The 15829-nt window shown below is 34.9% G+C and overlaps 1 protein-coding gene across 3 annotated transcripts in view; it reads left to right on the top strand.

Moving 5' to 3' along the window:
- Positions 1–15829, top strand: part of LOC124532656 (protein GDAP2 homolog) — a 105673-nt gene that overhangs the window by 36100 nt on the left and 53744 nt on the right. For all 3 annotated transcript variants that reach the window (XM_047107690.1, XM_047107691.1, XM_047107689.1), the window contains exons 2-5: positions 9073–9238; positions 10369–10511; positions 12454–12586; positions 13646–13755. In XM_047107690.1, the coding sequence (XP_046963646.1) occupies positions 9084–9238; positions 10369–10511; positions 12454–12586; positions 13646–13755 (541 nt within the window). In that variant the 5' untranslated portion in view covers positions 9073–9083. The remainder of the gene's footprint in view (positions 1–9072; positions 9239–10368; positions 10512–12453; positions 12587–13645; positions 13756–15829) is intronic.

Here is a 15829-nt window from a genome sequence, read left to right as displayed (position 1 = left end):
CTGTCATTAGTCATAACGCCTACGTGATCGCTAGAAACAATTGCATTAGTACCGTACCTGCATTCAAATTGCAAGATATTTTAAACTTAGATTACTGTCTCCGTCGTCCTCTGGTCATAGACTTAGATGAGATACTAGTTCAATCTACTCTAAAGTTACGTTGAAGCAAATATGCCGTCTCAAACTACGCTGCGAAATATGTGTCCACTAAAATAATTCCGTCAGTGTAAAGAAATACACCCCTTAAGTGCTAAAAGGTGATTTTGCGAATTGAGGTTTAAGGTGACATGTGTTAACCTCATTTCCTAAAAATAGCATTACGGCGCTTAAGCCTTTCTGATAATTTCATTTGATTCGACTGACTTTTCAAAGTTTACAAGTAATTAAATGCACTAGTGGTTCGTCTCGACATCGTTCGAATAAAATTCATACAAGTACAATGTTTGAGAAAGAAGAAATATGTACTTGATTTCTTTCTTTGCTTATTCACATAAATTGGTCTACTTATATAAACTTACATATAACGTTTGAATGCGTTACCGATTCTTTTCCGATTAAGCTTCGACTATTCCTCTTGAAAATTCAGCTCAATCATGAGGGACAATTCTACTACTTCATATAAGTTATTATACCATACCTATTATATATACATCGATCCGATATCGACCGGACTGCAATAGAAAATCGCTGAACAGTGATGATAAGGTTTCATTTTGTCCGCATTAAACTGACAATTTATTAGTGGAATTGCCCTGCTACGAGTGAACACCATATTTTTACTCCCTTGAAAGTTACTCGAACGGAATCTAAGTTGGTTTGTTATTTGTTTCTGTAATTACACTCGCTCGCTCACCCACTGAACCGAAACGCAAGCGTGATTCTGATTACATGGAATAAATGGCGACTGCTTGCTTTCCGAGACACGAGAACGTATAGCGAACATCCTCATTCCGAACTGCTACTGAAAATTCTTGGCAGAAAAATCCAATAATTTTTATTGACCCGACTCGGGTTCAAATCCTAAGACTTTATGATCTTCCGCCTCACATTTATCATAATATGTTTCTACTACGAAACTCATAACCATACGATGCGTACTTACGTCTTTTTAAAATTATTAAATATAAATTTTAAGTCTTCATTGAACAAATCAATACTGTAATTGTCATTCCGAACGTAAAAATCAAACAACGATTTCACTGTCGCACAAATCACAAGAGAACGACATCGGAAATGCTTTCAAACCTGGCAGATCGACCTGTGATCCCATGACCTACTTCCGAGGTTCGTCGACCGCGTGACGTCACGGCCTTCATCCCTCCCACTCGCCCACTCTCCCTCTCAGCTGGGGGTGTACCACCCGTTCGAGGTCACATGTATGCTACATCCCGAACGAAGCGGTCGCGTTCGTTGTAAGGATTAATTCACCAAAGTTTAATTCAGTGATTGTGCTCCGAGAATGACCGTTTTAGGTATGATGTTATTTAATTAAGTAAAGTATCTTTTTCATTCAAAGTATTTACTTACGAATCAATATTATCAACTTTATATTACTAACCCTTTTGTGTATTAAATTGCTTAGTCAAATTGATTATATTTTTATGATATAAAACCTAGATCAGTATATTATAGTCACATATGATTTATTTCCATTTTTAGTATATAATATCTGTAACATTTAATAGGAGTTATGTAATAACGTCATATTGTGTTTATTGCTTCGTAAGTGTATTAAAGGGCTAAAAAGGGGGATATAAAATATATAATGATTGCCTTACGTAACAAAATAGTGATTTTTTTTCTAAATATATCCATGATTATTTTTTTCTTGTACTTTCTTTGTTCCACGTAGTTTCATTTCTAATAGAAAACAGGAAGTGAATGATTTAGTGCGTTTTCGTAAAAGTATATTTATGTTAAAAGGTTTTATATAAATTCATCGCTTGATTATATCAAATCCTGTAACTGAATTTGAAATCATGTAATTGAGCTGAAAATTAAAAAAAAAATTGGGTGTAAAATGTAATCTACGTCGTGTAATAACATAATTTAAATTATTCGTTTAATGATGACATTTAATAATATCGTATTTTTTAAAAGCTGATTTATGATTTTTTATTTTGTCGAATATTATATCTGATTGTCTGTGGTCGGTTCTAAATCATAAAGGAATCCTTATTAGAACACTGAAACAATGGAATGTTTTTTTTTTCAGTAAATTAGCGTCGCAAAGTTTTTTTTTTTTTAATTTTGATTTTGTTTCCAATATATTGTCACCAGTGTTAAATTATTAATGGAACAGTATATTTATATCAAATTCAGATCGTTCTAATTTTGATTTGTAACGGTTATATAAAACAAAGGAACGTATCCTGATTAAGCAGTTGTAATGAAAATCTTATAAAGAGTTTATGTACGTTACGCAACATGGTCGAAGACGACCTTTGTGCTATTTGCGATATCAATTTGCTAAAATACACCGTTAAATAAAATTGATCGTCGATATTATGTCGTTCATATGTAAATAGTTCTCTATCTAAATTTGTTCGAAATAACGAATCAAGACATTAAAAAATTGCATCTTAACCGATGATTGCGGGTTCAAACCCAGGCAAGCGCCGCTGAAGGAAAACATCGTGAGGAAACCTGCATGTGACAAATTTCATAGAAATTCTGCCATATGTGTATGCCACCAACCCGCATTGGAACAGCGTGGTGGAAAATGTTCCAAACCTTCTCCTTAAAGGGAGAGGAGGCCTTTAGCCCAGCAGTGGGAATTTACAGGCTGTTGTTGTTGTTGTTGTATATAAAATCATCGTTGGAAATTCGATATAAAAATACATTTAATTTTTAGTTCCATAATTAGGATAACTCGATAAAGATACGGAATATTAATATACTTATAACTCTATATTATTTGACTCGTAGAAGCTTAAGGCTAAGACTTCATTAGTACCGCCTAGTAGTGTCAAATACACTAGCTGATGTTGTTCTGTTAGATTTTCATTGAATACAAATTTAAGTAAAAAGTACTATCCGCAATTTATGCGCAACTTTTCCAATTTTTCTTTTACTTAAATTATACGAATCGTTTTAGTCTGCCACTCGAAGGCGATTACTAAATTATTTTTAGATTGAAATTGACAGACGATACTATTATACCTACGCAGTTAATAATGACTTGTACTTAAATATAAAAGGCAAATAGCTACTTTAATAAAGAGTAATATGTTAAGTGAAAATGATATTTTAATTCCTTCATACTATTCCAATGGAAGTAGGAAAAAATGTAAACAAACCTTACAACTCACGTGTTTCATGCAATTTTCTAAGAACTCAGCTATATTGAAATGTATCTTTATTTATATACTTCCAAAATTACGATAACAGTTTCGTCGACGTCACAGCGCCACTTTTTCGCAAATCCATAGTGAATGTTATGACGAATCAAGCCCTCGACCAATAATATCGCGTCATTTTGCTGTCAAATTTTGTTTATTTGGCTTTTTTTCTATCATGGTTGTAGTAGAGTATACTTCTGTATAATTGTATATATTGTTGTAGCCTAAGTTACTCCTTATCACATAGGCTATGTCAGTGAAAGTCCCGTCAAAATCGATCCAGCTATTCCATATATTAGGCGGAGCAAATAGACAAGCAGAGAGACAAACAAAAATTCTAATATATCTATTTGGATATATGTAACATGTATGCATACATATGCATTTAGTAAATAGTGATTATTTTAATATTACAAACAGACACTCCAATTTTATCGAGGCTAAGGGCGTTGATGCTAATGAAGGCGAAATAGAGTCGTTTTCCGAAAATAATAAAATTCACGTATTGTGTAAAACGAAACAGTGACTAAATTGTTTCGAATATAAAACAATAATAATTATTGTACATTGACAATTATGTTAACTACGTTCGTAGCGAGTGCTATTCTTGGAGGCTCATTAATTTGACTACGTGATACATTATAAATCTCGAGTAGGTATCGCGGCTCTCTCAATCAAAGGAGCTATTCAATATTCTATGTGTAATTATTACACTCCGTTTAGTTTGCGGATACCGTTTTGTGAGCCGATATAGCCCAGTGGTTAGAACTTACATCTTAACCAATGATTGCGGTTTCAAACCCAGACAAGCATCAATGAATTTTCTCCTCAAAATGAGGCCCAGCAGTAGGAAATTTACTGGCTGTTGTTGTTGTTTAGTTTAGTCTTTTTTTTAACATATCAGTTTTGCTGGACGAACGGCTTACCTGATGGTAAGCGGTATCCACGGACCATAGATATTTGTGCTGTAAGAATAATTAACCAATCTCTACATCGATGTGCCACCAACCTTGGAAACTAAGATACTATGTCCTTCTGCCTGTCACCGGTTTAACCACCCTTCAAATAAGAACGAGCTGAGATGGCCCAGTGTTTAGAACGCGTGCATCTTAACCGATGATTGCGGATTGAAGCCCAGGCAAGCACCACTAAATATATGTGCTTAATTTGTGTTTATAATTCATCTCGTGCTCGGCGGTGAAGGAAAACATCGTGAGGAAACCTGCATGTGTCTAATTTCATCGAAATCCTGCCACATGTGCATTCCACCAACCCGCATTGGAACAGCGTGGTGGAATGTTCCAAACCCTCTCCTTAATGGAAGTGGAGGCCTTATCTCAGCAGTGGGTAATGTACAGGTTGACTTTACTTTTTTACTTTACAAACAAGAACATATTAATACTAAATATTGCTGTTTGGCGGTAGAATATGTAATGAGTAGATGGTTCCTATCTGAACAGATTTGCCATTTATTTAAATCTTTGAGAATTATTATCCCCGTCAACAGGATAAACTACTAACTTTTCGGTATAAGTCTTTGTTAGTAAGGTGTTGGTGGTCTTATCGACCCATGTTAATTAGCTATATTGTAAATCAGGATACGTATTTGTTACAAACACTATATAATGGTAATATTAAAAGAGATCTTTCCAACGACACAAGAAAATAGCAACTCTAACGGCGCGATCAACTCAATTATTTCAATCTCAATATTGTTGCTAATAAAATAAGTATCTTCTAAGGTGTTGAGCCAAAATGAACTTTATTTTTAAAATGTTTTCCTTGAGTGTTTGCAACAGATCCATCTAGATGAGTTACCCGACCTCCAGTTAATCCTTCTCCTTAAACTTTGTATTTTCTATTCAACCATACGATTCTGTAAGAATTGTCTTCGTGTATCACTTGGTTGTAGGGCTTTGTGCAAGCCCGTCTCGGTAGGTACCACCCCCTCATTAGTTATTCTACCGCCAAATAACAGTACTCAGTATTGTTGTGTTAAACTACAGGCACAAGGGACATAACATCTTAATTCCCAAGGTCGGTGGCACATTGACGATGTAAGGAATAGTTAATATTTCTTACAGCTTCATTGTCTATGGGTGATGGTGACCACTTACCATCAGGTAGCACATATGAACGTCCTCCAACCTAAACCATAAAAAAAAATTACCTTATGACGTTTAATGCTCGTATTCTGCGACGAATTCCGATTTTCTTCTTATACAATCGCAATTCATCGTGAATTTATTGGCTATGACTACTAGAAGAAACGTAGCAGTAAACCTTCCATCCCTTGTTTGACAGCGCATTCTGTATAATATTAGTTTATAATATTTCCTTTCATGAGAATCTATAGAGTAAAGTATATCCTTATCGCGAGTCTCATTTGCTTGGGGCCTTTTCATAATGAAATTAATTTACATGTACATTCAATTGATTGTTCGTTTTAGGCGTTTGGTACTTAAGCCTGAATGATTCTATGAAAATTATATATGGAATCGTAATAGCGTTTCCGTGTCAAATATATGATGTCACTAAAGATATAATGTTGCCGATATCCGGCGCTATTTTTATCAGAATATATTATTATTATTACTCATACAGAAAACAATAGTTATCCAATAAATTGTTTACAATCGAAGTTTTACACTTTTGTTAGTAACTCTATTATTTTTATTCTTACATTCAAATCGTCACCGGCGCGTTGTCTGAGTCTTTTATGTTATCTTTTCGTTGATTTACAGCATTTTTATGTGCCTACATGTTTTTACTTCGAAGCAGCATCTTGATCTAAATTCTAGGATTACTGAATTCTAGGTTAAGAAAATTAGATTGTTGACTGACGTGTATGACTCGACTCCTTTGTTTTGACTTTCACAGCAAAGAGCCCTTTTGTATTCTGTGCTAATGCAACCGATATCAATACGATCTTTGTGTTGCAGAAAAGGGCTATTTTCGCGATATGTAACCAGGGACGCAGTTTCATTAAAAAATGTAAAGTAATTAAAATATTGACTGTCGTTTCTTAGTATATTTCTGATTATATTTTGTATGTATGCAATAACATTAACGATTTCTCTAGGAATTGTGACGTAGGTACGTACATACTTTAAAGAATTTTATGTTTATATATATCAAGATTACACAGAGCTAGTAACTATTTTGTGAGTTAACCTATACGCCTTAAAATAAGAATAAATAAAGTAGGCGATGCTAGCAAACGTTTAAAAATATTAAAAGACCTTAAAGTCTGTTTGTATTATATATCATAGTCATATATAAGAAAACGATTTCAGTTTATTTCTTACCCTGGTAATGAGATGATCGGAGGCTATTTAAATAAGGAAAATAAGTATATATTTTTTAATTGTTATATAAAAACTATAAAAGTAAACTATGATATAGTTTACGTTTTTAAGGTTCAAGTTCAATTAAATTCTTGGTGTAATGGAAGGTCCAAGTTGCTTACTTCCAAACCGTTGGTTTCACTTTGGACAACTGACATAATATATTACGACAATGGCAATATTATTTATTTAAAAAAGAGAACTAAAAATACGAATCTTGTTTTAAATTATAATTACGAGTATTTATTGATGCATTTTGAATATAATACTTGTTCTAAAATAGAAATGACGGATGTCAATACAATTTACCACACAATCAATTTCCAAGCCATTAAGTGACGTTTATTTTAAAAGCCGATATTATTCGTATTGACTTTGACCTTTGAATGATTATTATGGACATTTTTTATTGGACTCTAATAGTGTAACAAATAGCCATGTCTTCTGGTGCCATTTATTCGATTAAACATATCTTTAACTAGCGATCTTAAACCTCGCACGGGTGCAATACTGAATTTTGTTTATTTACGACATTACATTAGAAATTTATAAAATGATCAACGTTTCTTTACTATGCTGTCCATGTATTATATACAAAAGCCTTCTCGAATCACTCTATGTATTAAAAAAACCGCATCAAAATCCGTTGCGTAGTTTTAAAGATTTAAGCATACATAGGGATATAGGGACAGAGAAAACGACTTTGTTTTATACTATGTAGTGATGTCCTGCAATGTTTTGCCAGTTCCCTGTCCTTAGAGGGGCTTTATTGGTCTTTTTGGGATTCAGGAGTATTTTGTATTCTATACGTATTAATAATTCTAGATATTTATACTTTTCTAGAAAGTATTATTTCCATGTTTGAACATATTACTTGCCTATTGACAGTTTTACATAGAACGTCGTAATAAATAATGCGTCTAATTTCTGAGAATGCCATTGGAAAAGTATTAAGGCATATACACAAACGTGTAAAATATAAGCGACATTAACTAAAGCAGTGGCTTCAATCGCGACACACTCAGACCCGGGAAAGTAACCACAAATGTTACCAAATAATATTTAATCTGTCAGCAATGTTTTCTTTATAAAAATAATATTTTCCGTCGTTCAAACAATTTTGTAGTGATTTTTAGGGTTCCGTAGTCTACTATTAACCCTTAAAGTTTCGACATGTCTGTCCGTCTGTCTGTCCTGGCTCGTTCTCCGCCGTTTCTGCACCGATTGCCACGAAAATTGGTAGAGAGATGTATATTGATAATTCAAAAATTGGTTTTTAAAATTATCGAAAAATAATTATTTTTTACCACAAAGAGAGATTGCTAAATTTCCATCTTATGGCTACAGAACCCTTTCATGTGCGTGTCCGACACGCTCTTGGCCTGTTTTTATTCCCGATCTCACTATGTGTCATAACAATTTTAATCATTTCCAAACTTAAAATAGTTAGGCTTCTAAAGATCCGATGCTTATTGTGTATAAATTTATCGTTTTGAGCAACGAACCAATTAACGTCGTTGCAATAAAATTTTAAGCACCTACTTCGTTATGACAAGCATATATGGATATTCTCGTTGTTACCGAAGTCAAAAAATTTACGAGAAAATTAAGAGCAGTCGTGAAGCGTGAGGAAACAATTAATAGAATAGCTAATTTGTAAGAAAAACAAAATATACAACTTTCTATATCTATAAATATATAGTATTGCAAATAAGGTGAAGTCCACATATGGACTAATCGTTGAATAAATAATTCAACTACGCTGCGCTTCACTAAATTATGCAAAAAATATGGCCTTCTCACACTCTTTGGTAACTTGGTCTATAGAATTATATTTATAACTGATTCTCCTCTGGTGCTTTAGTTTATATACATATATACTTTTTTTTTTGTAATAAGAAGAAAGCTGACTGCGTATTTTTGTAGGCATGGCAACTAAGCCTATACGCTCTTAAATATTATTTTGTTAAGTTGAATAATTATTAATGTTTCTTTTCTATACGGTTTACGATCTCGATAGAGTCGAGATGGCCCAGTGGTTAGAACGCGTCTTAACCGATGATTGCGTGTTCAAACCCAGGCAAGCACCGCTGATTCATGTGCTTTAATTTGTCTTTATAATTCATCTCGTGCTCAGCGGTGAAGGAAAGCATCGTGAGGAAACCTGCATGTGACAAATTTCATAGAAATTCTGCCACATGTGTATTCCACCAACCCGCATTAGAACAGCGTGGTGAAATATGTTCCAAACCTTCTCCTCAAAGGGAGAGGAGGCCTTTAGCCCAGCAGTGGGAATTTACAGGCTGTTGTTGTAACGATACAGGCATCAAAACCATACCAATAGTGAATATTTTTTACATAATTTTCTTATTGTCTATTTTCAGAAAATAGCGTGATGCGTGCGCCGGCGAGTGCCGGCGGGGTGGCCGTGACCCGCTGGTCGCAGACTGCGCCCGCGCCGCTCACGGACTACGCGGACAAGGCGCCCCCCGTACACGCATATCCCGTGTACCCTTACGACGATGAGATCAACCAACGTCTCGCTATTTGGTAAACTAATCATAGTTATTAAAATCAACAGATAATTCCTTGTATATAAAATGATGCCTCAAACATTTAATGGTAATCCTAAAATGGAACTTAAAATTGATTTGCTCAAGGACCTAAAAATTAAATTCACTTTACAACACTTAGTTGTATCTTATGTTAATAAAGCATTAGATTAATTTTGGATTTGGAATTAAATTCAAATTGAATCAAACTGTGAATCAAGAATATTTCGTTCAAACGTCAATTTAAAAAAAAAATGTATATCTTAACAGATTAATTATCATAAATAAATAAAATTTACCATTAAACATTGAACAGACAATAATCGCATTGCAGAAGATCAAAGAAAACATTTGCCTGCGATTTATTTCGAAATTTTTGATTATTTGTAATCTCAAGCTCAGCTGTAAAGAGAAACATCTGAAGATGCATTATTTCGAAAGATATTATTATAATGCATTTAAACGTATAGGGAAAAAAGTCAAGTTCAGTACATTTTCTCTATAATTTGTGTGACAAATCCATTGGGTTTTTTTTGGCGGCAGATATGGACGTATGTGAGTGTTGGATGTAAGGATAGAAAAAAAATGTCCGCAACGTATAAGATATGTTTTCCTTACATTTTGACCAGCTAATACATTGGTATTGAATAATTCTTATTTGGAATTGTTTCACAATTGTTTTGTTGGTAGGGCTTTGTCCAAACCCATTTAGTTAGACACCACCAACTCATCAGATTTGGCATAAAACAGAACTTTGTATTGTTGTGTTCCGGTTTGAAGGTGTATGTCATTTGTGCCTGTAGTTACACTGGCTCATTAAAGCCAGTGTAACTACAGGCACAAATGACATAACATCTTATTACGATTAGTGGCGCATTGGCAATGTAAGGGATAGTTAATCTAACAGGGCCAATGTATATGGGCGGTGGTGACCACTGAAAATATGGCTCATATGTCGTCCTACCTATTAAATACTATGTTCTTTGATTGAGACATGTAATTATTAAAAGATTATGTCATACCCAATTTACTACCGTTTTTGCCTCATACAAACAAAAATTTCAATGTATTTACTACAATGGAGGTAATGAACGTCGTAAGGCAATAAAAGTGTTTATTTTATTTCAGGCAAGGCGATATAACAACGTTAGAAGTGGACGCGATCACGAACACGACTGACGAGACACTATCGGAATGCAATGTAGTTAGCGAGCGTATCATGCAAGGAGCGGGACCAGACCTGAAGGAGGAAATCATCACCAAATCCTTAGGTACGGTCGAGACACGGCGATGACGATTTTCTGGGAATTATTTTTGTGTTGTTTTTTCATCCAAGTGTTACTATATCGTTACTATATTGCTTGTGGTCAAATAATAATGTAAACTCTTAGTACCTTTTAAAACTAAAGCACTAAACTGACAACTGCATATAAAATTAAACTTACATAGTATGATAAATTGGTTCAAAATAGTGTAACATCTTTGCACTACGTTTAGTTTTATATCAACATGAAACCTTTTTAATGGCGTTATTGGTCATTCCATATTTAAATTAGCTATGATATCTTCTACTGAATTGTCAAAATGTGTCTGTCAGTGTCACAGGTCAGTTAAACAGATTATCGCTCATACTGAGCGCACGAAAATAGATCTTAAGGTGACGAACCTTGTCTTACCCCGACTGTACAATAAACTCGTACATCTACATACAACTCGTACAAACTCGTAGATACTTGGTGGTGAGGATTTAAAGAGTTAATGAGCCAGAGTAATTATATAACATCTTAGTTCCCAGCGTTGGTCCTGTATTGTCGATCTAAGACATTGATTTTGTATTGCCCTTATACCTTCTATAACATTAAATATACACACAAGCCTAAGAAGAAATCAGATGACGTACGATTAAAACTTTTCTTCCTTCCTAACTAATAATACTTTTCATGTATTACTTTTCTCTTATCGGCATAACTAAAATGAATTTACATGTAGGTTAAAATAATTATACCAGCTGCAAAGGTCGATGACCGGATACAACGAAATGAATCGTAAACAATTACAGTTGTAATAGTTTAATGCTCTTAAGAATATTAAACACGCACACATTGAAAAAAATTCAACGAAAAGTAATTTTACATTCATACTTAGGTCAACATGTTGAAGTGTGTGCGCACACGAATATAGTCTTTCTTCCCCTTTGTTCCCAAGTCTCTTAAGTCATATAATCCGATAGGACCACAAATCCAACTTCAAAGCGTTCAAAAGCAAGAACAATGACTTTGCGTTCCTTTACGAGGTGCAGTCGGGTTGAGAAAAGCTTCGTCACCTTAAGATCGATTTTCGTGTGCTCAGTATAAGCGATAATCTGCTTTACCGATCGAGAGTGACATATTGCGTCGCGATGATTTGATGTTTAGATTCAAAAGGTACTAAGATTTTAAGACTTGATAAAGGAATTAATTTGATAACTGACGAAGGTTTTCTTACTCTGACTGTACATCAGAGTAATCAATGTTAATACCCAAATCTCTGCCTGCTGTTGAAAACCAGCAATACCTATGTTACCAATTGTTGTACCCTCTTTTTGTCTTGAATAGCGTATAAAATGACTTAAAAATTATTGTTATTTCGACTGTGTTGTATTTTGTGAAAGAAGATATGGTTAGAAATAATGTTACTTGTGAGATGACGTCTGACAGAGAAGTATGGAAGGAGAAGACATTATGCGCTGACCCCAAATAAAATTGGGATAAGGGCAGGATGATGTCTTTGACATCCTCATTGAGGAGCTGGCCTGGTTTTACAGTAAAAATAATAACTGTAGGTTACAATAGTATTTGCATAACACTGATGAAACCTTAAAGCCAATTAAAGTAAAGTAATAACTTGTAAATTTTCCACTCCTGGGCTAAGGCTCTCCTCTCCCTTTGAGGAGAAGGATTGGAACATATTCCATCACGCTGCTACAAGCGGGCTCGTGGATACACGTGTGACTGAATTTCGTAGAAATTAGTCTCATACAGTTGTCCTCACGACGTTTTCCTTCACCGCCGAGCACGTGACGAATTACAGACACAAATTAAGCACATGAAAACTGATTGGTGCTTACCTGGGCTTAGACCCGAAATCATCGGTTAATATGCACGCGTTCTAACCACTGGGCCATCCCAGCCTTAAGGCCTTAAAGCCTAAAATTTCCCCATTTTTTAATTACAGAATGTCGGACAGGAGAAGTGGTAGTAACTGGAGGGTACGACCTTCGCTGTAGACACATCATACATACGGTCAGTCCGAAGTACGTCGCAAAATATCACACAGCGGCCGAGAGCTCTTTACACAACTGCTACAAGTAAGTATACTCATATGAAAAAGTTAATTTTCTTTCTGCAGTGAAGTGAAGTGTACAAAATCAAAGAGTTATTATTTATAACTCTATGATTGTGTACACTTCAATAGAAAAGTGACGAGATTATTTTTCTCTATTGTATTTTTTTATTCATTATCTGCTATTATAAATTGTTCGTTATAAGCATTTCGTTGGAATATTTTTGTTTTTGTGTGTATAATGTTGTGTCTGTTTTTGATTGTAATTTTATTTGAAATAGTTTAAAAGTTAATGTATAGATGTAATGTCGTTATGTACGAAGAATACAAATCTTTTTGAAGTCGCCGCTAAATAATACATAAACACATCAACTATTATGACAACAGGACAATGTACACCGAGTTTTGTTACTACAATATTATAAATCCTACTAATATTATGAATGCGAAAGTTTGTGAGGATGTATGTATGTTTGTTGCTCTTTCTCGAAAAAACTACTTAGCGGATTTGGATGAAATTTTACAATAATATAGGTTATACATCAGATAACACATAGGCTACAATTTATAATTATTTTATGTAATTTGATCATAATATATCACGTACTCGCATGAAGGTAGGGCGGGGGGCTAATTATAGTGTAAAAATCTGTGTGTTATCAACAACAACAACAACAGCCTGTAAATTTCCACTGCTGGGCTAAAGGCCTCCTCTCCCTCTGAGGAGAAGGTTTGGAACATATTCCACCACGCTGTTCCAATGCGGGTTGGTGGAATACACATGTGGCAGAATTTCTATGAAATTTGTAACATGCAGGTTTCCTCACGATGTTTTCCTTCACCGCTGAGAACGAGATGAATTATAAAGACAAATTAAGTACATGAATCTGCGGTGCTTGTCTGGGTTTGAACCCGCAATCATCGGTTAAGATGGACGCGCTCTAACCACTGGGCCATCTCGACTCTCGTGTGTTATCAACAAAGAGTTTTTATATTTAAGTATATGATTTACGATACTCGTTTATGCTGAGAATATATATATATATATATATATATTATAACAACATATATATATATGTTACAGAAACGTCCTGCACTGCGCTCTGGAGTTGGGCGTGCGCTCGTTGGCGTTGTGCGTCGTGAGTTCCCCGCGGAGGAACTTCCCGCCCGACGTCGCCGCGCACGTCGCCCTACGTGAGTTACCATAACCTATTCAAATATAAAACTAAATTCAATATTTTATAGCATTACATGTAGAGTAAGACTAGAGTATAAATAATAATAATAATAAAGCCATTTATTCCATAATTCAATACAACATTTCAAATGAAATTAGTAGTTTGTTAGTAGGTTTTCTTAATTTATTGTTAGTGTGGTTAGTCTCCATTGTGTGAAATATGGACCCCTTTTTGGGTAAAGGCCTCCTCCAGTTTATTCCACGTCTCTCTGTCCTTGCTTACTGTTAGCCAGTCGCTCCCTGTGACATTGGTGATATCATCAGCCCACCGTTTTCTTGGTCTACCAACAACCAAGACTAGAGTAACAGCCTGTAAATTTTCTATTGTTGGGCTAATGGCCTCCTCTCTCATTAAGAAGAGGGCTTTGGTACATATTCCATCACGCTGTTCCAATGCGGATTGGTGGAATGCATGTGTGGCAGAATTTCAATGAAATTAGACACATGCAGGTTTCCTGACGATGTTTTCCGTCACCGCCGAGCACGAGATGAGTTATAAACATAAATTAAGCACATATATATAGTGGTGCTTGCCTGGGTTTGAACCCGAATCATCGGTCAAGATGCGCGAGTTCTAACCACTGGGCAGCCCCGGATCTTCATGTTTTTTTAGGCGGGGCAAAATCTGAAAATGCCGCTCCCACATATATTCATTTTTACTTTTATAATCCATATAATTTCAGCTACCAGATGTCCACTAATTCATTGAAATTTGGAAATAATGCTTCCATCGCTGGTTATTCTGTGTTTTAAAATTACAGATATATTAGATATTTATTACACGGCACATGATAGAATTTAAAATAAAAATATGCATAATAACAATCAAATATATATATTGCATTTTTGTAAATTGAAATTATAATTTTACTCTCGTACTTTTTATTCAGCAAATAAATTTATAGCTTTGTCATAATTTATTTCGTGTGCAATTCGATTTTCTATCGCTAAGATTGCAAGACTCGGTAAGCGTTCCTGACTCATAGAAGATCGCAAATAATTTTTAATTAGTTTTAATTTGCTAAAAATTTCGCTCGCAGCTTGTGGATGTATGCGGACAGAGTCATTGTCTCTTGTCATTTTCAAAATATTACTACCATTAAGATAAGCAAAATTCAAATTCAGCATGGTAGCACATTCAAACCTCTTTTTAATTTCTGCTATAATTCTATCAAATATCATCATTATTTCTTTTGAAAGCAATTGAATAGGCTGGAGTGTTTGTAATTCGTACATCTCATCGAAATGTTTTTTCCGTTTCGGAATTCGTTTATTTTGCAAAATAGGGTCAACACCACTTTTTTTAGCAACTTCTCCAGCCTCTTTTATCCAATATTCCATCGGATTTTGTCTAATTTTTTGCAAAGTTTTGAGCAGACCATCCGTGAGTGCGACGGAACGGGCAAGGATATTGTCTACTTTCTGAATTTCTATATTCACTCGATTGATTTCGATTGATTGATTGTGGACAGATACATCAACATCCATAACAGTACGCAAAATCTGTTTCCATTTTTCTTTCTTCGAGTGAATTGCTCTCTCAATATCTCGATCAATACCCTGGCATGATTTAATTTGTTGTACCCGTGTTTTTCATTTGATCATACACTCTTTGTGCATTTGAACTGCGGGTGAGCAGGTCGCGGGCGCGTTTTTTGATCTATGCCCACGCGCCTTGCAAATAATAAATGTTCATGCAGCACGTTTCACTCCGAGCTTTGGATATCGGTCGAGTTGATACGACTATGAAATTTCTGTACTTATACTATTATTTATTCCTTGGTTAAACTTAAGTAAGATATGAGTTATCCATTCGTATGTAAAGGTTGAATTTGGCCGCCCTCTGAACTTGCCGCCCGGGGCATGGGCTTGCTCCCCCCTAGATCCGGGGCTGCCACTGGGCCATCTCGGCTCTACAGCATTACATATACCAGTTCAGAAAAGATACAATGATATTTTCATCATAATAAACATTTAATTTCTGCCTTAAATTATTATTATTATATATATGTATAGGGGTCTATAGCTATG

Source organism: Vanessa cardui, chromosome 9, assembly GCF_905220365.1.
Source record: "Vanessa cardui chromosome 9, ilVanCard2.1, whole genome shotgun sequence".
Taxonomy (NCBI): domain Eukaryota; kingdom Metazoa; phylum Arthropoda; class Insecta; order Lepidoptera; family Nymphalidae; genus Vanessa; species Vanessa cardui.
Note: the sequence above shows the minus strand (reverse complement) of the source record. Positions and strands in the feature narration are given on the sequence as shown.